The sequence below is a fragment of the Tachyglossus aculeatus genome, chromosome 14 (genome assembly GCF_015852505.1).
Source record: "Tachyglossus aculeatus isolate mTacAcu1 chromosome 14, mTacAcu1.pri, whole genome shotgun sequence".
In the NCBI taxonomy this organism is placed as follows: domain Eukaryota; kingdom Metazoa; phylum Chordata; class Mammalia; order Monotremata; family Tachyglossidae; genus Tachyglossus; species Tachyglossus aculeatus.
Window position 1 is genome coordinate 34,353,968 of NC_052079.1, and position 25,278 is coordinate 34,379,245.

At 42.2% G+C, this 25,278-nt stretch overlaps 1 protein-coding gene across 1 annotated transcript in view; it reads left to right on the plus strand.

Annotated features, from left to right (window-relative positions):
* TMTC3 (transmembrane O-mannosyltransferase targeting cadherins 3) overlaps positions 1-22,113 on the plus strand; it is a 45,196-nt gene extending 23,083 nt beyond the window's left edge. The window contains 8 exon segments of the mRNA XM_038756226.1: positions 4,034-4,182; positions 7,105-7,225; positions 11,386-11,497; positions 13,952-14,055; positions 14,656-14,825; positions 17,708-17,934; positions 19,043-19,758; positions 19,760-22,113. Of these exon segments, the coding sequence (XP_038612154.1) occupies positions 4,034-4,182; positions 7,105-7,225; positions 11,386-11,497; positions 13,952-14,055; positions 14,656-14,825; positions 17,708-17,934; positions 19,043-19,758; positions 19,760-19,861 (1,701 nt within the window). The 3' untranslated portion in view covers positions 19,862-22,113.
* The last annotated feature ends 3,165 nt before the right edge of the window (positions 22,114-25,278 follow it).

The following is a 25,278-nucleotide window of genomic DNA, read 5'->3' on the forward strand; positions in this document are numbered from 1 at the left end:
AATTTTCGTGGCAGGCACTAGCACGGACCTGTTTTTTATTAGGTTAATTTCTACGGCATTCATTTTGTCGTTACTCTTGAAATGTCCTTCACAAGAGAGGGTGGTTTGCCTATCTTGTTTCTCAAAAATATCTCTTCTGTTTTTTTCTCTTTAACCCTCCTCACATTTCTGGATATTTTCTCAAGCCCCAGTGGAGTGAGACATGAAGGTTGGGCATAGTTCTGAATTGTAGGTGCTGTTTAAAATATGGATTTGAAGCCCAACCAACCCAGCAGATAAGTGCTACACTAACGTGGGCAGAGAAAAGTTGACGTATGCCAAGGGAATGAACTCTTTTGTAAAAACTATTTCTCATTCTAGTAAATCCAGTGTAATGCAGTGATTCATTCTCCCCACATCCCCCTCTTTCATCCGTTACCAACTCTTCGTGGGCCCCCAGAGTTGATTCAGACAGCCAGTGGAGAATGGAGAAGGAAGGATAAAGTGAGTCTGACTGCCCGAGTCCCTGGTATCCCCTATTAATCAGGCCAGTTTGAAGATAATTCGATGTGAATGAAATCTTACGGCAAAAATTCCCTCAGCACAAGCTCAGTCTGACACATTTGAGACCTACTGCGGTGAATCGTGTCCCCAAAAAATCGGTAGTCCTCACCTTCTGTGTTGGTTGCTAGCTAAAATGTGAGAGAGCAAGGCAGTGTCGGTTTGCCCTCTGCCAGATGTGGATTTGATCATCATTTTATCCTAGTACCTGTCTAAAGGACAATTTTTTAGAGGCCTTAAAGTGGGACAAAGCCCAGGGCCTTTAGAGAATCAGCCAGAGGTGCCCATTCTCCAGGGCCAACAGGGCGATCTCCCCAACGGACCTGTGAGCTGGGCTCCGACTTGCCCATCCCAGCCACCTGAAAAACCCTGGGAGTTCCCAGTCAGGGCTGCCATGCCCCAACATGCTGACTTTTTGGACTGTTAGCCCTTTGAAACCTGTCCCCCTCCAATTCCCGTCATCTTAAAAATCCATTCACCCTTCTCACCCCAGCTCAAAATGAAAAGCTGACACTCCTGCGCAGAGTCAGAAATGAGTCAGAGATAGGTGCCCCCACTCCCCACCATATACACACACCCCCACATGCCACAAACAAGACTACCTGCTTCCTTTACAGGTGATACACTGCCCACTGCTGCTGGATATATCTTGTAGATTTTCCGTGTGGCACCATTATGCCATAGTGGCCATGCCAGAACCCCAGGAATGCCTGAGACCCTTCTGAGATAACCGTGACGGCAATAGCCACGGAGGAGCAGAGGTGGGATAAGTAGCTATCCAGCCTCTACTTCCCCATTACTATTGATGTGTGACTCCTACCATGCCTGTCGGATTCATTCATTCATTGATTCAGTTGTATTTATTGGGCGCTTACTGTGGGCAGAGCACTGTACTAAGCGCTTGGGAAGTACAAGTCGGTAACACATAGAAACGGTCCTACGCAACAACAGGCTCATAGCCTAGAAGGGGGAGACAGACAACAAAACAAAACATGTAGACAGGCGTCAAAATCGTCAGAACAAGTTGGATCCATTCCTGCCATCCCAAAAAAGGCCATATGAGTAACTGGACAGAACCCCCCACTTGTGGCTATCTGCTTTAATGAGCAGCAGTTGGTGAGTGAATTTAATGCCTCGATGACACAGACAATACCTAAAGAAAACTAAGTCCCCTTTCTCCCTTTTCCATTGGTCCTTTCAGTCCACCACCATCCTGTGCCATTTCATAACCACCTCTCCCTGAACCAATATTTGAAGTAGAAAACTCTGGCAAGTTGGATTTCTGTTTCTCAATTGTTGACAATTTCAAACATCTGCCATTAATGCAGTGCATTGACATTCAATAAATACTATGATTATTGCTGTTCAGCACTTTTTCTAGGCATTTAAGACATCTTTTACTGTGTAACAGAAATTTCTTATGAAATGTTTTTTCTCAATTGTTTATGTGTCTTGATCTAGTGTATCGTAAGACCCTGGGACTTAGGGTTCGTTAACCTAGCTTATTTAGAAATAGGTATTCGTTAACAGTTGTTCCCAGTAAGCACTCAATTAATGCCACTGTTTATTTGATTTATAACATCAAGGCTCATAACGAACAAAAAAAAGAGCTCCAAACTTTTTCCTCTCTTGCTAAGTGTATGAATTGACTCTGCTTCCTTTCTGGGTAGCACACCAATCTCTCCCACTTACTTTAACTTTCTTTCTGAACCTAAAGAAAAGTCAGTTGTTCTCATTTTTGTAACCTTAACACATCGAGTACCTGGGGAAACTGGTTTATTTTTACCTAAAATAAGAATCAGTCACAAATATTATGATTTGGGGTAAGTTAAAATAAGAATCGGTCACAAATACTATGATTTGGGGTAAGTTAACATATGAGTTAAATGCAGATGTGCCTGTTATTCTGCAAAGAGATTTTGTGTGGGAATAATGAAGAGGAAGGCTCTTTCTAGGCTCAAAGCAGGTGCTGTTAGACTAAAAACTCTGCAAGGAAAAGCATACTTAACTCACCATTTTCTCTTTTGCTGTTCACCTTGTTCAGAGAAAGCAAATGAATATTGACCATAAGTGTCTAGCTAGAATTTGACCATTTATTTTCTTGTATTTGATTCTAAGCTTCTTTGAGAAATTTAAACACTCTTAACGTTCCTTACTGTATGTTTAGCCTATAATTAAAAATCCAATGTCTCGTACTAGAGAAGGGTAAAGCTCTGGAGCGTTTGACCACCTGAAGACGAAATTCAAACATGTACCTTAAAAAATGAGAAGTAACTTTAGAAAGAATTCCCTATCTCTGTCCCTTTCTGTCCAAGTTCTCATTCACTTGCCATCATTGCTGAATAATTTATCTTGACCTATATTTTTTTTCTGCATAAATAGATCATTTCCTCTTTGACATCCTCTACGACTGCTACTACTTTAACGCTCTAGCGTGCATTTTACATATCGGAATCCTCAAGAACCTAATTCTTAACACGAGTCACAAAAATGACACATGAAAACACAATGTAGTTTTACTGTATAACTAGAATGTTTTCTGTAGTGTCTGTTTAAAACTAAATCTGCTATTATATTTACAGTAAAGGTTCTGAATGGTTCACAACAGCATCTTCAAGTAGAATACACTGCAGTGTTCTGCCTGAATAGATGAATTCTCGGGTAGTGCTGTTTTTAGTCAGCAGGGCAAACTCAGTTCCCTTATACCGAGTGAACCTTGATCTCCAGCATGTACACTTTGTGTTTCTTAACTGACCAGCATTATTTCTGCCTTGAGTATTTTAGGCATTAAATATCTGTCTACTCAATTCCTCTTGGAATGATCAGGTCATCAAAAAATGCAGGTCAGATGAAATTTGGAATTGATCCGATTTTTGAACTAGTGCTAAAATGTATGTGTACTTCCCCTCTAAACTGTGAGCTCATTGTGGGCTGGGACGCTTCTATCCACCCTGTTGTATTGTACACTCCCAAGATCTTAGTAGAGTGCTTTGCACCCAATAATAATAATAATAATGGCATTTATTAAGCACATACTATGTGCAAAGCACTGTTCTAAGCGCTGGGGAGATTACAAGGTGATCGGGTTGTCCTATACAGGGGATCACAGTCTTAATCCCCATTTTACAAATGAGGGAACTGAGGCTCGGAGAAGTTAAATGACTTGCCCAAAGTCACACAGCTGACAATTGGCGGAGCTGGGATTTGAACCCATGACCTCTGACTCCAAAGCCCAGGTTTTTTCCACTGAGCCACGCTGCTTCTCGAAAAGAAAGATCTTCCCAGTACATGCTGTTTGTCAGGCCATCTTACTTATGCTATCTGTCCCTCTTGCCAGTTCAAAGAGAAGGGCCAAGGTTTCCCCAGCAGCAATTCTCATGTTAACATCGTCACAAGCAAGCAGGCCTGGGAGTTTGTGCAAATGCATTTCACATAAGCACTCAGTGAATGCCATTAACTGATTAAAATCCCTTTTCTTTTTTTTTTCCCCTAGGCACTTTGTTTAATGGTGCTGCCCTTTATTCCTGCCTCAAACCTTTTTTTCCCAGTGGGATTTGTTGTAGCTGAGCGAGTACTGTATGTTCCTAGCATGGGATTCTGTATACTGGTAGCCCATGGTTGGAAGAAACTGTCAAATAAAAGGTAGGTTTCATGCTGGTCATAAAACTGAGAGGGACTAGCTATCTTTGAAGCTTTCTCCTTATTTCATACTCTTTTCTTAGGAGTCGACTAGATAAATAGTCCCTGTGGGAAGGGAATGTGTCTGCTAACTCTGTTACTCTCCCAAGCATTTAATACAGTGCTCTGCACCCAGTAAGTGCTCAATAAATGCCATTGATTGATTAATTGATAGGGAAATCTGTTCCTTCCGTGATTTGCCAAGAAGAACTCTGCACGTCCTCTGTGCATTCTTCCAGAATAGGTGCTTTTACGTGGCTGGGAAGAGTGCTTCCAAAAGAACGGTGCTAGTACAAATCATAGTCCATCTATTATGGTTTTTTTTTTAAGATTTTTTAATCGCTCACATTGTGCCAGACACTGTACTAAGCACAGGTAGACACAAGTTAAACGGGTTGGATACGGTCCCTGTCCCATAAGGGGCTCACATTCTTAACCCCCATTTTACATATGAGGTAACAGACACAGAAAAGTTGTGACTTGCTTAAAGTCACACACAGATAAGTTGTGGAACGGGGATTATTCATTCATTCATTCATTCAATTCAATGGTATTTATTGAGCGCTTACTATGTGCAGAGCACTGTACCAAGTGCTTGGAAAGGACAATTCGGCAATAGGTAGAGACATTCCCTACCCAACAACAGGCTGACAGTCTAGAAGGATTAGAACCCAGGTCCTCTGTCTGGAAAGGCACATGCTCTTTCCACTAGGCCACACTGCTACTGGAAATATATCCTGAAAGTAAACCTAAAGAATATGAATCAATCAGTCATACAGAGCCCTGTACTAAGCCCTTGGGAGTACAGTGCTCCGCACACAGTAAGCGCTCAGTAAATGCGATTGAATGAATGAACAGAGTTGGTGACAAGTTCCCTCCTCACCACAAGCTTACAGTCTAAAGGGTTGCTTACAGTTTGGAGAATTCTAAGGTTCCAGTCTACATCCAGAGCCCTAGACAGAACCAAAACCTTAAATAGGCAATGCAGAAAAATGCTTTTAGGCATTCTGTAGTGAAGTATATGCTCAGAAATGGTGATTTTGCAGTAATCTGTCGGGACTTCAGCAGCAGCAGACCGATCAAAGCAGCAATCATCAGTCGTATTTATTGAGCGCTTGCTGTGTGCAGAGCACTGTACTATGCGCTTGGGAAGTACAAGTTGGCAACATATAGAGACAGTCCCTACCCAACAGTGGGCTCACAGTCTAAAAGGGGGAGACAGAGAACAAAACCAAACATACTAACAAAATAAAATAAATAGAATAGATATGTACAAGTAAAATAAATAAATAGAGTAACAAATATTTACAAACATATATACATATATACAGGGAGGGTGGTTGTTTCAGCAAAGGCTCTGGAGGTCAGGAGATCAAGGGACAGTTTAGAAAAGAGGGCCAGGTCCTGAAAACGATGAACACATCGGGGCCACAAGGAATTGCCTTTACATCCTCGCAAAGTGAAGTGGATGCCAGTCATGAATTGGTCTTCTGAGCCCCGTTCACCCAGCTTGAATAGGATCTCACTGTCTAATGCATATCATTGTGAAACTGAAATATCATTCTTTGGTCCCGGGAGAACTGGGCCAATAGCTTTTAATCCCGTGGCCCCATAATTATGAAGTTAGACACTGTCTTATGTTGCAAGTACGTCTTATGTAAAGGTCTTAAAATTCGACTGACATCACATTTTGGAGAATTAAAGCCACTTGAAGGTGACTTAGAAGTTGGATTAAGCATGGCTCAGTGGAAAGAGCACGGGCTTTGGAGTCAGAGATCATGGGTTGAAATCCCAGTTCCGCCACTTGTCAGCTGTGTGACTTTGGGCAAGTCACTTCTCTGGGCCTCAGTTACCTCATCTGTGAAATGGGGATTAAGACTGTGAGCCCCCCATGGGACAACCTGATCACCTTGTAACCTCCCCAGCGCTTAGAACATTGCTTTGCACACAGTAAGCGCTTAATAAGTGCCACTATTATTGTTATTATTATTAAAAACCTACAAACTAGCCCATGAACTAGATCAAGGGGATGAATGCATTTTTCAGAGGAAGTGCGAACTTAGAAAATGTCAACAGGGACCCAAAATATGGGCTTTAAAATGCCTTTTAAAATTTGCCTGTCATACCAAAGTGACTTGGGCGTATTTATCACCTACATTCCAAAGTGCTGCTTTCAGTAAAATCAGTAACCCATCACTACATTCCTTAAATGTTTACTGCTTCACAAAGGTTACTGTTAGTCTTTGGAATCTAGAGGTGCCCATTTATAATTCCAGTTGGCAAATTGATTCTTTTGAAATGCAAATGATTTCAACGTTGCCCTAATTTATGTTTTGGCCTCCAGCAGTTAATCAGTCCTATCTCTCGCAATGTAAAATGTTTCCAATAATGTTTCGTTCTGGTCTTTCTTCGCCATGCTTCTCGGCCCTCAAAGACTGAGGGCATACTTCGTCAGTTATTTTTGTCATAAATATAATCTGCCCAGTGTTGGGTCAAATATAGACATTTATTTGAATTTTGGTCTATATTTTGTTTGCGTGGATTTTTTTGGTCACAGTGCTTGGAACTTTAATAATAGTAAAGTTAAAATTAGTTATTGGTCAACCAGAGAACGCAGCATCCATGGAAGGATCACATTAACAGCATTTTAAGTAGACTGTTTTAGATTAATCTGAAGGAAACGTTCTTGCAGAAGTAAAATATTTGCTATGTAGCAGCCATGCTTTTGAGTGCGTATTTTCAAAATATTATTTCTGTACTATGCTCCTTTTGTAACTACAAATAGCAAATCTCTGATGATAAGCCTATTGCTCCAATTTGGGAGATAATGTCTGTTCCTATATTTGTACGTGTTTTGACTATTTTGTTTTGTTTCATTCTCCACAGTACTTTAAAGAAGCTGTCTTGGGTTTGTCTGTGTATAGTGGTGTTCACTCATGCCTTAAAAACAGTCCATAGAAATTGGGATTGGGAGTCTGAATACACATTGTTTATGTCAGCCTTAAAGGTAAAGTATTTTTTAATACGTTCTAGATCATCTTGGTCTGAACAGAGTTAATTTTGCTTGACTTCTTGTAAATGATGCACTAAACAAAGTGACTTTTTCAGTAAAAGTATCACGATTGTAAGAACTTATGGATTCTGATCAATTTTCTTGTATGGTTCTTAAAACAACGGTAGTCCCACTCAGTTTCACGTTACATAGTGTACCTCAGTGAAATTTGTAAGATTTAGGTATAAATGAGGTCGGCTGAGCTGACAGGGAGAAAAGGGATGGAGCTGTGTGCTTTGGATTTATTTAAAGCATCTACAATAGCCTAGATGCTCCAGGTTCTATGAGGATACAACCCTCAAAGGGTGTTATTTATGCGGTAACTATTTTTATTCATTCAGTCGTATTTATTGAGCGCTCACTGTGTGCTGAGCACCGTACTAAGGCTTGGCACTGTACTAAGGACCACCTCACCCTCACAAAAGGGTATAGGCCATACGTTTAACCCCGGTGCTGTGATTTCTTTAAGGCATGTCACTCACCACCCCTGTTTAAAAAATGCAGAGCATCATAGCAAACTTCCATGACAGTTTTTTGGTTATGGTGATATTATTAGGGGCTCCCCAATAGACTTTTCTCCAGGAAATTGGAGGGAAGCATTTTTTAATTGAACGAATTGTAGTGATAACTGAAACAGTACAAGGGGAAGGTTAGAAGTAAGAGAATGACCTAGCCACTCTCTTCTCACGATTCTTTTCTGACCTCTTTGTTCACACTTGTGGGTGTCTCTTTCTCTTGTTTTACATTGCCTCCCCTTCATCCGATCCCACTGTTAGCAGTCACTCCCATGTTCCCCGTCTTTTCTGAGGCTTCTCGGTCTGGTTGTTCATTTATTTCCAGCTGAAGTGTTAATCATTTATAAACATAGTCCCTTTAAGTGTGTTTCTGTGTTCTGTTCAGTTATGGTACGGTAATCTGTTTCTTGTTATAATAGTTTCCTGTCTGTCCAAAAAGTTGTTCCCAGGATTTCTCGGAAGAAATGATGATGTTGGAGGAGCGAAGGGAGGGAGAGACAGGATATGCAGAACTGGGATTTGAAGGAGGACAGATGATGATGCTCCTGCTGAAATGACCAAAGGAAAGCTGGCAAAGAGGAGCGAGGAAGTGAGGGAGGTGGCAGAAACTTGAAAGCAGTCAGGGAGGGAGAGGGCAGAGAAAGGAGGGAGCGGAATTGGGTACGAGCAAAAAGAAGAGGGGAGAAATGGAGGAGAGAAAGGATTTGTGAGACAGATGGGTGTGGGAAGGGACAGAACTCAAGGATGAGGAAAAAAGTAAATTATAGGGGAAAAAATGAGTGGGGAGAAATGATAGTAGAGGCGGAAAGACACTAGGTAATGCTGGGGAAGAATAAGAATCAAAGAGAAATGCAGAAACAGTGCTAAGGAATGGGACGGGAGGAGGGAATTCAAAAGAAGGGAAAGGCAAGAATACCCGTGGCTGTTCTAATTCTGGAGCCCAAAACACGTGAACCGAAGTCATGGAGGCTTAGAACAGTGATTGCAAGATAGGGCACTTAGAGCAGTGCTGTTGCATTTAGGGACCGTTTTGTAACATTGATAAGACATCTGGGGCCTTTGAAGATCAAGGAGAATGGAGGGAAAGGTGTGGGAGACAGCCTGCCCGGTGAATCTGCCACTTCCTCACAGCTGCTCTCTCTTTACTTTGGGGTTGCGTGTTTTAAATTTAGTAACCAAGCAGCATTGGAATACTGGATTTCATCATAAAGCTACCAAGTTATAAAAACGTTAGATCATATGTACTGTTAAATGTATGCCATCGTGAATGTGAAGGAGGAACGGATTACATTTTGTCCTCTGACCACTGAATTCCTCTGACCTAATTTTTAAGGCTGGTGAAAAATTTGAATTTTGAAAGGAGTTTATTCTGCAAGTACCACCTCAAGACTTCTGAACGCTCAACTAATTGCGCCACCTTTGCAAATGTGATTTTGCATATTTTAATATTTATTCCCTTTATTCAGCTTTCCATCGTCTTTTTCCTCCTTTCAGTAGATGATTTGTGTCTCTCTCTCCTGCTAAATTTTAAGATCGTTTAGGTCAGGGAACACAGTCTGTCTTCAGTGAGTGCTATCGGTAGATTATTGAATTTTTTGGGGGGTGTGGAGGGGTGCGTTTAAAGTCATCAGTTGTGTTTCTTGATAAAACAATAAGTTTTCAGGTGTTCTCCTAGTTCGGGGTGTCTTCATGCTTTATATCAGGGTGTGTGAGTCGCTAAGCGCGGGGCCCATCTGCAACTCACTTCCCAGTCAGCAGAGCCAACTGGCTGCAGCCGGAAAATGGGGGGAAGGCTTTTATTCATTCAGTCAATCGTAATATCATCATCATCATCATCATCAATCGTATTTATTGAGCGCTTACTATGTGCAGAGCACTGTACTAAGCGCTTGGGAAGTACAAATTGGCAATGTATAGAGACAGTCCCTACCCAGCAGTGGGCTCACAGTCTTAAAGGGGGAGACAGAGAACAAAACCAAACATACTAACAAAATAAAATAAATAGGATAGATATGTACAAGTAAAATAAATAAATAAATAGAGTAATAAATGTGTACAAACATATATACATATATACAGGTGCTGTGGGGACAGGAAGGAGGTAAGATGGGGGTAATAATAATAATAATAATGTTGGTATTAAGCGCTTACTATGTTCAAAGCACTGTTCTAAGCGCTGGGGTAGATACAAGGTAATCAGGTTGTCCCACGAAGGGCTCACAGTCTTCATCCCCATTTTACAGATGAGGGAACTGAGGCCCGGAGAAGTGAAGTGACTCGCCCAAAGTCACACAGCTGACAAGTGGCAGAGCCGGGATTTGAACCCACGGCCTCTGACTCCACAGCCCGGGCTCTTTCCACTGAGCCAATCGTATTTATTGAGCGGTTACTGTGTGCAGAGCACTGTACTAAGCGCTTAAGCAGCGTGGCTCAGTGAAAAGAGCCCTGGCTTTGGAGTCAGAGATCATGGGTTCCATCCCCAGGTCTACCAATTGTCAGCTGTGTGACTTTGGTCAAGTCACTTAACTTCTCTGTGCCTCAGTTACCTCATCTGAAAAACGGGGATTAAGATGATAAGCCCCACATGGGACAACCTGATCACCTTGCATCCTCCCCAGCGCTTAGAACAGTGCTTTGCACATAGTAAGTGCTTAATAAATGTCATCATTATTATTATTAAGCTTTTACCCCCTGCCTCTGGCAGCGCAGCTCCAAACTCCTGCTGCCACCTCCACTATTAGTCTCAAGGACTGTGAGCCCACTGTTGGGTAGGGACTGTCCCTATATGTTGCCAATTTGTCCTTCCCAAGCGCTTAGTACAGTGCTCTGCACATAGTGAGCGCTCAATAAATACGACTGATGATGATGATGACATCTAGGGTCCAGGGAGGTGTTCTGCTTGTAGCTTCCATGTGCCAGAACCCGGAAAGTAGCGGCAGCAGTGGCATCCCCTCCAGCCTGGTGCCGGGAACCAGGATGCTTCGTACAAGCAAGGGTTTTTCCCTCTCTGCCCTATGGCTGCCACTGCCGCAGGGGAAAGTCTTATGTCGACTGTTTGTGAGTGTGAGAGAGAGAGAAAGAGAAAGAAAGAAAAAGAGAGAGAGGGAGGGAATGAGGAGGAGAGAATGAAAATGCAGCAGTTAGGAGAGGGGTTGCTCTCCTTGGGTAGGGACCTCATGAAGAGGAGGACACCCAAGAGGATAATTTCAGAAACTGAGACGGATCAAACGCGTCAGATCACCACCCAGCTACCTTTATGCGGAAATGAGAGGATTGCGCCTTGGTCATTTCAGCCATATCTGTCAGCGGCGTCACTTTTGAAAGTGAAATGCAGTCAGATATCTGTGCGTTGCAGCTTTTGTAAATGGCAGTCCAAGCACGGGTGTGTAATATATAACTGCTCGTGTAGCCCAGTTCCAGGGACGATGGGCATGTGTGTCTTACATTAAAGCTAAATCCGCTTGACGTGCACACAGTAAGTGCTCAATAAATACGATTGAGTGAATGAATGAAATGGTTGCCTAATCTTCAAGGAGTATGTGCTTAAAAGTGTTACGTTACTCTTACGTTGCTCACGCTTCTATGCTTTCTTTTGTCAAGGTAAATAAGAATAATGCCAAATTATGGAATAACGTGGGTCATGCTCTAGAAAATGAAAAAAACTTTGAGAGAGCTTTGAAGTACTTTCTACAGGCAACATATGTGCAACCAGGTAAGCTTTGGAGATTAGTAAGTAGGGGGCAAGGGGGCAGGGTTATAGTTGCCTTGGATATGCATTGAAAAGGCTTGATTTCCCAAAGCAGAAGCAGCATAGCCAAGTGTATAGAACACAGGCCCGGGATTCAGAAGGATAGAACTCGGACCTGGGATTGAGAAGGACCTGGTTTCTAATCCTGACCCCACCATTTGTTACGGTGTGACCTTGGGCAATTCACTTCACTTCTCTGTGTCTCCGTTCCCTCTTCTGTAAAATGGGGATTAAGACTGTGAGCCCCACGGACTGTGTCCGACCTGATTAGCTTGTATCTACCCCAGTGCTTAGTACAGTGTGTGGCACAGAGTAAGCAGTTAACAAGTACCGTTTTTTTTTTAAATTGGTTCTGTTAGGAGATGGCAGTTTTCTGAGCCGCTTCATCTCTCCACGGAATAGAAGCACTTTCATAATAATAATAATGGCATTTATTAAGCACTTACTGTGTACAAAGCACTGTTCTAAGCGCTGGGGAGGTTACAAGGTGATCAGGTTGTCCTACAGGGGGCTCACAGTCTTAATCCCCGTTTTACAGATGAGGTAATTGAGGCACAGAGAAGTGAAGTGACTTGCCCAAAGTCACCCAGCTGACAATTGATGGAGCCAGGATTTGAACCCGTGACCCCTGACTCCAAAGCCCGGGCTCTTTCCACTGAGCCACGCTGCTTCGATTGCTGCAGAGCAATCGATCTGCGCCCTGATCCAGAAAGAGAATGTCTGAGGGATTCAGTCATTCAATCGTATTTATTGAGCGCTTACTGTGTGCAGAGCACCGTACTAAGCGCTAGGGAAGTACAAGTCAGCAACATATAGAGACGGTCCTGAGGGGTGATCATTCAAAACACCCCTTCTATCAACTGGTAGCCAAAAGACTGAAAACCTGGGGTTGAAGGGATGATCATGGGTAGGACTGCCAACGGCATGACACCCTTCCAACTTGGTCAGGAGTAGTTGAGGAATGTATTTAATAGCCATGTTGATGTTGGTCTAATCAGCAGTGGCTAGGACTTTCCGTCACGCAGTTTCTCAGGAGGCCAGAAGTGCAGGGAGAAAGGGCTGAACCATCTCCAGAGCAGTAGCATGTGTCTTCTGTTGGGCTCAACATTGTTTGTCCCTATTTGTTGCTGAATTGTCACTGATTGTCTCTGTTTGTTGCCGAACTGTACTTTCCAAGTGCTTAGTACAGGCTCTGCACACAGTAAGCACTCAATAAATGTGATCAAATGAACGAATGTTGTGCTTAATACATTGTCTTGCAATTTTAATATAGTTGCACCACTGATGGTACAAACTAATCAATCAATCAATCGTATTGAGCGCTTACTGTGTGCAGAGCACTGTATTAAGCGCTTGGGAAGTACAGGTTGGCAACATATAGAGACAGTCCCTACCCAACAGTGTTTGTGTGTGTGTGTGTCTGTGTGTGTCTGTGTGTTTGTGTGTACATGTGAGAGAGAGAGAGAGAGAGAGAGAGAGAGAGAGAGTAAAGGCCAACGTGGATCCATAATAATAATAATAATAATAGTATTTAAGCGCTTACCATGTGCCGAGCATTCATTCATTGTCGTATTTATTGAGCGCTTACTGTGTGCAGAGCACTGTACTAAGCGCTTGGGAAGTACAAGTTGGCAATATATAGAGATGGTCCCTACCCAACAGTGGGCTCACAGTCTAGAAGAGGGAGCACTCTTCTAAGCTCTGGGATAGATACAGGGTTATCAGGTTGTCCCACATGGGGCTCACGGTCTTAATCCCCATTTTACAGACGAGGTAACGGAGGGACAGAGAAGTTAAGTGACTTGCCCAAAGTCACACAGCTGACACGTGGCGGAGCCGGGATTAGAACCCACGACCTCTGACTCCCAAGCCCCTGCTCTTCCCACTGAGCCACGCTGCCGAATCCTGATCACAAAGGCTGCCCGCCCGATGTTGTGTTTGATGTTTCCAGCGACCGGCCCTGTTTCCATCTCTGCCTCCTTGTCTCACCTTTACAAAACTTTCAACGTCGACTGATTGAAATAACAAGAGCTTGAACTAGGATTGGGTCGAAAGGAAGGGGCAGATCCAGGAACTACTGTGGTGTCTACACCCAGCAGAGTTAGCAAAGGGCTGAACCTATATTTTAATTGCATCAAGGGTGATTTCTTTTGTCTCCCGGGACGGAGAGAATTATGGAGCTACAAGTTTCCAGAGGTGAATGGTGCCTATCCAAAACTACAGTCCCTGGCTGCTTTCTAGCATTTATTTGATGATGCTTTAGAAACCCCCACCCATTTCTTTGATGCTCCCCTATCATTTTGCACTCATCACCAGATTTAGGAGGGCTAGGGTCCTACAGAAAATGACCTCCTCCCATACCCAGACAAGTATGTTTCATTCTCTAGAAGGTGTAACATCGTGTTTTCTTTATTTAAGATGATATTGGAGCCCACATGAATGTAGGACGAACTTATAAAAATTTAAATAGAACCAAAGAAGCAGAAGAAGCTTACCTAATTGCTAAATCACTGATGCCGCAAGTAAGTTGCAATATGCAGAAATTACATTTTGCCAGATATGTGAGTTCAGGTTGAGTAAAATTATCCATTGAAAAATCGCCTCTATTTTCCTTCCATGTATCTTTCAACAGTCATAGAGATGGTAGTTACTATTTTATCGTATAAACTCTTGGAGGAAGGTAGTCCTTCTATTCGTTCATTAATTCAGTCCTATTTATTGAGCACTTACTGTGTGCAGAGCACTGTACTAAGCGCTTAGACTGTAAGCTCATTGTGAGCAGGAAACATGTCTACCAACTCTGTTGTATTGTGCCCTCCCAAGTGCTCAATACAGTGCTCTGCACACAGTGAGTGCTCAGTAAATACAACTGATGATGGTAGTTAAAATTCTACATATTTTTCAAAGACCAAAGAGTAATGTTTTCACCTTTTATGCCATTAGCTTTGTTAATGAAGTTTTTTTATGTGAAAGGCAATGTTAAATTTTGAAGTGTGTGGAAAAAATGCAAACTGTCAAAGAGGATAATTTAAGAGCATACCCATTGCGTTAGCTTCCTTTTCAAATATATAACTTTCTTTCCGTGATTGCATGATGTAAAACTTAACTCTTTTTATGGCCAGATTATTCCAGGTAAAAAATATGCAGCACGCATTGCTCCTAATCATCTGAACGTGTATATAAATCTTGCAAATTTGATTCGTGCAAATGAGTCCCGACTCGAAGAAGCGGACCAGTTGTATCGGCAAGCAATTAGCATGAGGCCAGATTTCAAGCAGGCTTATATTAGCAGGTAATATGGTTTATGTCAAATGTAAAAGTTCGTTAATATGTACAGTGTGTATTTGATGTGCAATTCTAAGTATGTGAACTTTGCAAAATAGAAATGGTCATAGGCAGCCTGAGATTTTTTCCGAATGAAGATGTCCACAGGCTTTGAAGGTTGCAGTTCCATTCAAAATTCAGTTTTCCTTATATCTAGAGTCTGGAACTCAGATCGTAGTTGAGATTCTGATTCATTCATTCATATAAAACACCATATGTTCAAGGGCTTCCAGTTATTTCTTGAGACTTTTGGTAAATGGAATTGTATTATAATCCAAATAAGATACAGTTTTGAGTGAAAGCCTTAATTAACCCTTAGTACATAAAATATTGTTCTGTAATCCAAAAACAGCAAAAATACTGCCTTGAATGGGTAAATCACTCAGTCAGTAGCGTTTATATTGAGTGCTTTCTTTGTGCAGAGCACTGTACTAAGCACTTGAGTAAATATTTTAAATATCCTTTCTCTAAGCTTCCTCGTTAGGATATGAAAAGGTTTGAATGTATATGAAGCTGTGATCCTATATTACAAGGCATTATTAGGAACTTGAGCAAGACATTCTATCTGTAATATACTTTTAGAGCAGTTAAAGTTGCATCGTGTCTTGTAAAATATTACGTTTCCTCGACGAGTCTTCTAAGTGTCTGAAAATGAATAATCCACAGAGACCCAGCAGTTAAATCAAACCTAGTATTTTTCCCTTCCAGTTTTTAGGCAATATTCTACAAACAATTCCGGAATTAAAAGGGAAGCATTTCAAAATAAACAGAAAGCGTTCCAGTTCCGACGAGCTGAAATAATGAGGGCTATTATTTAATCCTTATAAAACAGCAAACGAAGTCCATTGGGGAATCTTAAAACTATGCGGTCTCTTTTATTCCTCCCCCGCCCTCTGGGCGATGGTGCAAAACTCCAGAAACTGCATGTTGAGAGGGAATATGAGGAAAGCTGGGGTTAGAGTACAGTTGTTGCCGAATTGTACGTTCCAAGCGCTTAGTACAGTGCTCTGCACGTAGTAAGCGCTCTATAAATACGATTGAATGAATGAGTACAGTGATTCTGAGGCGCTCCGTGGACACAAGGACAGTGAGTGAGTGAGTTCATCATCTCTAAAAACAACTATACCGGATATCTGACAGAGGATCCGACACAAATTCAAAAGCCTGATGGGGAATTGCCGCAATTTTCGGCCCAATAGGTCATTTTTTCACTTACGGTAATCCTATCCCCCCTCAACTCCTTAAACAGTTACATATGATGAAAAATTGCTCTCTTTCAAATTCTTAACCGTCTTGGTTTTAAAGTGTATTTGCTCAAAGCGCCCACCAAGTGGTCCGGCCAGGGTTGCCGATTATGAAGTGATTTTTATAAACAATCTAATTAAAATTGAACTGACTTTCAGATTTTTTAGGGACATAATTTTACATCCTAATCCCCTTCTAGGCTGTAAACTCCCCATTAAGACCCTAAGCTTGTTATGGGCAGGGAACGCACCTGCTAATTCTGCTGTCTTGTGATCTCCCAAGGCTTATTACAGTGCTCTGCTCATTATAAGTGCTCGATGAATATGATTAATTGATAATATTAGATGGTTCCAAATTAAAAAAAGGAACACTAGTGTTTTTATATGTTCAACGGTAATTTCAGTGTACATACTTAACCCTGCTAGCCTCTTCGGTATTCTCCTACCCATATGATCTCTGGACGTAATAGTAATAATTGTCGTATTAAGTGCTTACTATGTGCCAGGTGCTGTATTAAGCACTGAAGTAAGGAGAGACCCCCATAACAGTGCTTGACACATAATAAGCACTTAAATACTCTTAAAAAATATTTGTATCAAGCAGAAGTTTTTATTGAGTGCCTACTGTTCGCAGCGCACTGGATAAAGCGCTTGGGAAAGTACAATATTCATTCATTCAATCGTATTTATTGAGCGCTTACTGTGTGCAGAGCACTGTAAATACAACAGAGTTGGTAGGCGCAACCTCTGCCTATAAGGAGCTTACATTCTACGGAGGGAGTCTGCGTTAATGGTTTCCAGAGAAGGGAAATAGTGGGGAGAAAAGCATCCGTGCAGGTGTCTGAAAAATAAAATCATAGTTTGCATGACACTCACTTGAATTCAGGAGAAATCTTTCAATTCCGCTCCCTCCCCTTCCCCGGGGGAAACCGGGCTGGCTCCACTTGGAAAAACTACTGGCGGATCTTGCTAAATTGTGTGCAACCTTGGCTCGAGCTGATTAATTTCCTTTTGAACTGAAGCCCGAGAAAGTGACAGGGCCAAGGTCATCCCGGCTCCGCCACTTGTCAGCTGTGTGACCTTGGGCAAGCCACTTAACTTCTCTGGGCCTCAGTTACCTCATCTGTAAAATGGGGATTAAGTCCGTGAGCCCCACCTGGGACAACCTAATCACCTTGTATCCCCCCAGCGCTTAGAACAGTGCTGTGCACGTAGTAAGCGCTTAAAAAAATGCCATTATTATTATTATTATTATTCAGAGAACCTGCAGAATACATCCAGCTGGGAGCCCAGGAGTCACAAGCCCTAGTGTCTTATGCAGGAGCTGCTGTCCACCGACGGTATCCAATCAATCAATCGTATTTATTGAGCGCTTACTGTGTGCAGAGCACTGTACTAAGCGCTTGGGAAGTACAAGTTGGCAACATATAGAGAAAGTCCCTACCCAACAGCGGGCGCAGTGTGGCCTAGCACATAGGTCACGGATCCCAGGGTCAGAGGACCTGGGTCATGGGGAGAAATTAAATTGAATCAGCTTGCTCAGAATTAATGTTTGTAACATGAAAGAGAATACTGAAATGTGAGCCTCGGCTTGGTTTCTCTACAGAGGAGAATTGCTTTTAAAAATGAACAGGCCCGAGAAAGCGAAAGAAGCCTACCTTAGGGCCCTAGAGCTGGACAGAAACAACGCTGACCTGTGGTACAACTTGGCAATCGTTTACATCGAACTCAAAGATCCACCTGAAGCACTGCAGAACTTCAACCGAGCCTTAGAACTGAGTCCCAAGCACAAATTGGCATTATTCAATTCTGCCCTCCTAATGCAAGAATCAGGTATGTCGTCTATAAAACGGGTCCCTCCATTTCATTTTGTGCCTGAAGGATTCCCTGTTGTTGTTTTTTTTTGTTTTCCTCCTTTTAAAGAACTGAAGTAGACATAGGTGGGCCTGTTAACCTTAGCAGTTCTCTCTGTGCATTCATGTTTTTCATCTGGCTTATACTGGGGGACCTGATGACGGAAATGTTCAAAGACAGTTACCCAGATCACCTCCCGTACCTCACTGCACCCACATTCAGTTGTATTTACTCATCATCATCATCAGTCGTATTTATTGAGCGCTTACTATGTCCAGAGCACTGTACTAAGCGCTTGGGAAGTACAAATTGGCAACATATAGAGACAGTCCCTACCCAACAGTGGACGAGCGCTTACTGTGTGCAGAGCACTGTACTAAGCACTTGGAAAGTACAATTCGGCAACAGATAGAGACGATCCCTACCCAGTAATGGGCTCAGACATCCATTAGTGCCAAAAGAATGACTGAGCCATTACGGAAGCAGCATGGCCCAGTGGGAAGAGCACGAGCCTGGAAGACAGAGGACCTGGGTTCTAATCCTGGCTCGTCCACTTACCCGCCGTGCGACCTTGGGCAAGTCACTTCAGTTTGTTATGGTCAGGGAAAGCGCCTGCTAATTCTGTTGTATTGTCCTCTCCCAACAGAGTAAGTGCTCGATAAATAGCTCTGATTGATTTAGTTCCCTCGTCTGCGGAATGAGGCTTCAAAACCTGTTCTCCCGGGAGCCGTGTATGGAACCTGATTATGTTGTATCTATCCCAGTGCCGAGTAGAGTGCTTGGAACGTAGTGGGGGCTTAACAAATACCACTATTATTATCATCATAATAATAATAATTATTATTATTATACAGTATCATCCAAGCTTTCACATTTTCATTCCTAAACCCTAAACCAGGATTTATCCAGTGTTTATGTGTTTTCACAAGATTAATCATTGTGATACAATCAACAGCCAGCATCTTAAACATCTTCAAGTCCAAAGACAACTGTACTTAGAAGATCGAGAAGTACATGGCTAAGTGGTTTTCCCTGCTGCTCCTTGTCTAATTAAGGATTTCCCTCGGTCTCCGTTTTGCCTCTTTAGGTGATGCTAAACTCAGACCTGAGGCTAAAAAGAGACTCCTTAGCTACATAAAAGAAGAACCCCATGACGCGAATGGGTACTTCAATCTGGGGATGCTCGCGATGGATGACAAGAAGGATTCCGAAGCAGAGGCTTGGATGAAAAAAGCCATCAAGTTGCAAAAAGGTTTCCGAAGTGCATTGTTTAACCTGGCCCTCCTTTATTCTCAGACGGCAAAGGAGTTGCTGGCCTTGCCGGTCCTAGAAGAACTCCTTCAGTATTATCCCGATCATGCCAAAGGGCTCATTTTAAAGGGAGACATTCTGATGAATCAGAAGAAAGATATAAGCGGAGCCAAAAAATGTTTTGAGAAAATCCTGGAAATGGATCCCAACAACGTCCAGGGAAAGCACAACCTCTGTGTCGTCTATTTTGAGGAGAGGGACCTACTGAAAGCGGAAAAATGCCTCATTGAGACCCTTGCCCTAGCACCACACGAGGAATATATCCAAAGGCATCTGAGTATTGTGAGGAGCAAGATATCGTCCTTGACTACTCCAGAGGAATCCGTGCTTTCGGCAGGAGAGACGGCAGGTGTGGGAGAGGGCAAAAAAACCACATTAGAAGACTTGAAAAGGAGGAAGGAGCACAAAGCCACCCAAACAATGAGTAGCAGTACTAAGCGAGGACAAGTGTCGAAACCGAAGCAACAATTGGAAAAAAATCCGGATAAAGAGATTAAAAAAAAAATCCACAAAAGAAATCAAAGACATTGAAAAGAAAAGAGTTGCTGCTTTGAAGAGACTAGAGGAAATTGAACGGATTTTAAACGGTGAATAATCATGCTCTTGACCGTGTAAACAATGAAATGGGAAATAACTTTTGATCTCTTGCTTACTGTCCTTTCAAATTGGCCTGGTGGCCTGGGGCTTTCAAAAGATGGAAAGAGCACGGTAAAACTTAGCCTTTATTATGCCACTTCTTACAGATTGAGAGATCCAAGTTACCAGATTTTATGTATGATTTCAGTGTGTGGGCATGGGATATTTTGGGTATTGGAGAAGCGTATAAGGGTGGAGGAATTGCGTTCTTTAAAGCATTAAATATATCTGGTAGCAAGCAGGCAAACATTGAGCTGGTCCAAAGATCCTTTGGGGCAACTCAAATGCTCTGCTTATTTTATTCTTTGACATTATTTTTTTATCAGCTTCTTAAATTTATGCTTACCTGACTATGACTCTGCATTAAAAACCTTTTTTTCTTTGCATCACCAGTAATCAAAAGGTACCAAAAAAAAAAATGTCCTAACTTTGTGCAATGGAAATTGATTTTTCATTTCTTTCCATCTCAAAAGAAATATATAGTGAAACAAAATTTTTAAACACAGGGAATGTATAGAATGTGAATATAGTTGCATTTCAGCATATATTTTCCTAACTGTACGATTGTCTTTCAGTTTGCAGTACAAGGCTATTTTTTCTAATAGCTGATGCGTACATTTCCAATGGTGCTTTTCTAAAATGTTTCTGTCTTTGGAAAATGTATCTATTTTTGACAATTGTAGGCCACCCAGTTGTTATTTTTGTGTTGATTTTGGTGGGAGGGGGTTTATTTGCTTCAGTATGTTAGGTCCTGAAAAATGCAGGCATGCCGCAGTAAGCCATATTCGGGTTCCAGGCAGTGCTATTTTGTTGAAGCCTTCAACTTCATTGTGACGGTAAAATATCCTCCTAAGGAAAATTTATTTGGTCTTACTCATTAAAATGAGGATTTTGTGTGTGCGGGGGTTTGTGTGTGTGTGTGTTTCAAAATAACTCATGGGGAGTTTTATAGCGAAACCCCTCATTTTCGTTCTACTGTATTTAGTTCTGTTTAGTTGAGAGACTGTGACTTCTGGTTTCTTTCTAAGCACTAAGTCCTATTGTTTGATACCTTGTCATAGCACGTGCGATTTTTATTAACTATTATGACTACTGAATCTCTTAAAAATGTTTCCACTAACATTTCGCAAGATGTCTGTTCCCTTTTTCATGAGCGGGCTTTCAATATTCATCACTTCAGCATGGTTTTAATGGTAAAACTGCTGTACAGTGAGGCGTTTTCATGTAAATAATATCACTGAGCTGACAAAATGCTTTGTATACTTACCTTACGTCACTTATAAGAGTCTTTGAGTGGATCCGCTATGATAAAATGAGTTAATCTGTGAGACATTCGGGGTGTTTCTCTCTTGAATTTCAAAGTTTAGGAAATGTATTTATTAGAAAATTAAGCTCATCTTTAAACGAACAGCATTTCCTTAGGGTGGCAGAATTCCAGCATTTTGAATAGAGTAGTATCATTATTAACTGTTTATCAATAAAACACCCCAATTACAATCATTTTGGGGGTTAGTTTGGGTTTGGGGGAGAAAGGGTGCATTTGCGCTAAGCCTAGAATATTTTATTAAGAAACTTCAAAATACGATAATGTTCCGTGGTGGCAACATTAGTGAAACTTCTAGGTGAGAAAAAGGGGTTGTTTCCTGTCGTGATTTTTTTTTTTAAATTCTCATAACTAGTTGGGCATCATAGACCAGCAGTTACTAAATTCCAACCTCCTCTGAAATTTCCTCTGAAATTGGTACTCAAGTTAAGGGGTTACAAGAGCTTCTGGACTTAATTCTATTGTTTTTCAACTTCATTTAAAACAAAGTCCAAACAAGTTCAATTAAAAATGCAATCATCATTTAGAAACTGTCTAAATTACCTCAGACTCTAGCTCTCAACCAGAAATGAGGGAGACCTGCCTCTAAATAATTCCCTACAAACACTAATGAAAAGTACATACACTTATGTGGCTCACATTTATATTTAACAGTTCCTCTGCATGATAAAAGGGTATTTAATATAACTCTAAAAATATAACCGATTCTTGGGTCTGGTGTATGTTTACGTGGCAGCTCCTGTTTGGCAGTTGTCGGTATCTGGGAACTCAAAAAAAAAAAGTCATCTAAAACGGAATGCCTTTTTATGGTCTGATGAATTGTCTAGATGTGTATCATTTTTCTAAGTGTCATGTTTAATATTAAATTGATACTTTTTTAAATTTGACCTGAATTGCTTTTGTTCCATAGAAAAAGTATTGAGATGTCTGTTGGAGGGAAGAGCGTGGTACGGTGGATAGGAGAGCTGAACCTTCCTCCAGGAGCGTCTTGCTCACTTTCGACTCTTGCTGTTTCGGACTTTTAACTCGCTCCGTAAACCCTCCGGGTCTAAATGCTTCGTTCATCACCTGCCCCTGATGGCTGTACCACCTCTTTCATCGCTAAAATTGAAAAATCACCAGTTGTGATCACCTCAAACTCTCCCCCAACGTGGCCAATTCCACCTTCCCCCCGCCTTCTCTTCGGCTCTCCCATCCTTCCCGGCTGTTCCTCAAGGAGAGATCTCCCTCCTTTTCAAATCTGTCGCTCCATCTTCCTTCTACCCTTTCTTTCCAAACTCCTCAAGTGACTTGTTCCACCGCCTTCACTTCCTCTCCGCCTCATTGACCCCCTGCGATCCCGCTTCCACACCCTCCGCTCTTGAGAAACGCTACCTTGGTCTTTTTTTTACTGGAAACACTGTCTATCAGATTGGAGATGTTTGACAACAGGAGACAAGATGCCATCAGGTCCTCGACTCACCCGTACCTGGGAGTGGCTGCGGAGAGCAGTTGGGGAGGGAAGAAAAGTGGATGAAGATATTTTTATAAAGGGTGAAGGTGTGGGACAGGAGGTGTAGGCAGAGGGGGTAATTTTCAAAGCAGATGGAAGATGTCTTGAGAGGTAAATCATCATCATCAATCGTATTTATTGAGTTCTTACTATGTGCAGAGCACTGTACTAAGCGCTTGGGAAGTACAAATTGGCAACGTATAGAGACAGTCCCGACCCAACAGTGGGCTCACAGTCTAAAAATGTGAAGGGTGGAGAACTGAATGGGAGATTTGGGGAAATTTACACCTGAGAGTTCGTTTTGTTGGTGAAGTAGTCATCGAGGTAATAGAATTGAATAATCAGCATGGCCTAGCCGAAAAAGCTCAGGCCTGGGAGACAGAGGACCTGTATTCTAATCTCGGCTCTGCCACCTCTCCGCTGTGGGCAAGTCACTTCACTTATCTGCCTCATTTTCCTCTAACGTAAAATGGGGATATCAACTCTCCCACCTACTTGGGCTGTGAGCCCCATTTGAGACAGGGACTGTGTCCAGTCTGATTAATTTGTGTTTAGAGCCGTGCTTGACGCACAGTGAGTGCTTAACAAATGCCATTAATAAAAGAAGGGAAATAGTCATTCTTTCATTCAGTCATATTTATTGAGCGCTTACTTTGTGCAGAGCACTGTACTAAGCGCTTGGGAAGTACAAGTTGGCGACATATAGAGACGGTCCCTACCCAACGACGGGCTCGCAGTCCAGAAGGGGAAAGGGCGATATTAGGAGTTTGAGGAGGGAGTTGAAAGTCCGAAATAGTCAATGTGGGGAGTGGCAAAATAGAAGGCAGAGTTACAGTAGAGGATGAATTTGTGATGTAACTCTTCTATACTGTACTCTCCCAAGCGCTTAGTACGGGGGCCTGTGCACAAACTGAAGATTCAATAATTGAATGGCAGGCGACTTTGACCTGGTTCCTGTATTACCGTCGTCGGCACAATCGGAGGAGCAGAGGAAATGTAGTCTGGAAGTGCAAGTTCACCAGAGGTGCAAGATTTGAACTCAGCGGAGAGGATGTAGTTGTGGGTAAGGATTTGAGCATCAAAAAGCAGGGAACAATCAATCGTATTTATTGAGCGCTTACTATGTGCAGAGCACTGTACTAAGCGCTTGGGAAGTACAAATTGGCATCACATAGAGACAGTCCCTACCCGATAGTGGGCTCACAGTCTAAAAGGGGGAGAACGTGTCTACAAAGTCTCTCCCAAGCAGTTAGTTCAGTGCTCTGCACACAGTAAGCGCTCAATAAATACCATTGATTGAAGAAAAGCGAGCTTGGGTAAGATAAGAAGCAGCGTGGCTCAGTGGAAAGAGCCCGGGCTTTGGAGTCAGAGGTCACGGGTTCCAATCCTGGCTCCGCCAACTGTCCGCTGTGTGACTTTGGGCAAGTCACTTAACTTCTCTGTGCCTCAGTTACCTCATCTGTAAAATGGGGATTAAAACAGTCAGCCTCCCCGTGGGACATCCTGATCACTTTGTAACCTCCCCAGCGGTTAGAACAGTGCTTTGCACATAGCACTTAACAAATACCCTCATTATGATTATTATTATAAGTTGGGTATGTCAAGTAGTGTTAGTATGCGCAGTGGAGTTAAAGTGAATTTTCAGTGGAAGATGGGCTTATCAACTATTTCCTTGACTTCATTCTTAATCTTATTAAAATCTACTGAGATCAGCATGATCCGGCTTGTCATGATCTTGCAGACGGATTCGGTAGGACATTTTATTTGGCCAGAGAATGCAGAAAACGGGAGTAAAATGAGGAACTTCAAATTAAATGAAATATGCAGTTACAGTCCATAAAGGAACTTCATAAAAATGTTAATAGGTGTAATTTTCAGGCGAGGAGTTCATATTGAGAACAAAGCTGAGTTAGAGGACACCCGAAGGATCAAAACACTAGAAGACCTTTAGTACCGCACTGCCTCGTCTGCTTCACTGGACCAGCAGCGAGTGCGTTTATTGTCCCAATATTGGTATTTTCCCAAGCACCTTATACAGTGCTCTGCACACAGTAAGCACTCAGTAAATAAGATTGAATACCAGATGGTAGGAAGCCAGACTCAGTGTATAATGGACTGTTAATGGTAGGGGAAATTCCTCAACACTGACCACTCCAAAGAGAGACAAAATGGTATTTGCTAAAAGCCAAAAAGTGGAGAAAATTATCATGTAAAATAAAAATGGCCCAACAACAAACACATTTTCTAAAGATACAGACTCCGTAGCCTAGTCGAAAGAGCACAAGTTTGGGACTCAGAAGAACTGAGTCCTTTTCCCACTCTGCCATATGTCTGCTGTGCAACCTTGCGCTAGTTACTTAACTTCTCTGTTCCTCAGTTTCCTCAGCTCTAAAATGGGGATTAGATACCTGTTTTTGTTTGTTTTCATGGTACTTGTGCTTACTGTGTGTCGAACATTGTTCTAAGAACTGGGGTAGGTGCAAGTTAATTAGGTCAAACACAGCCCCTGTCCCACAGTGGGCTCAACAGTCTTGAGTAGGAGGGAGAACGGGTATTGAAT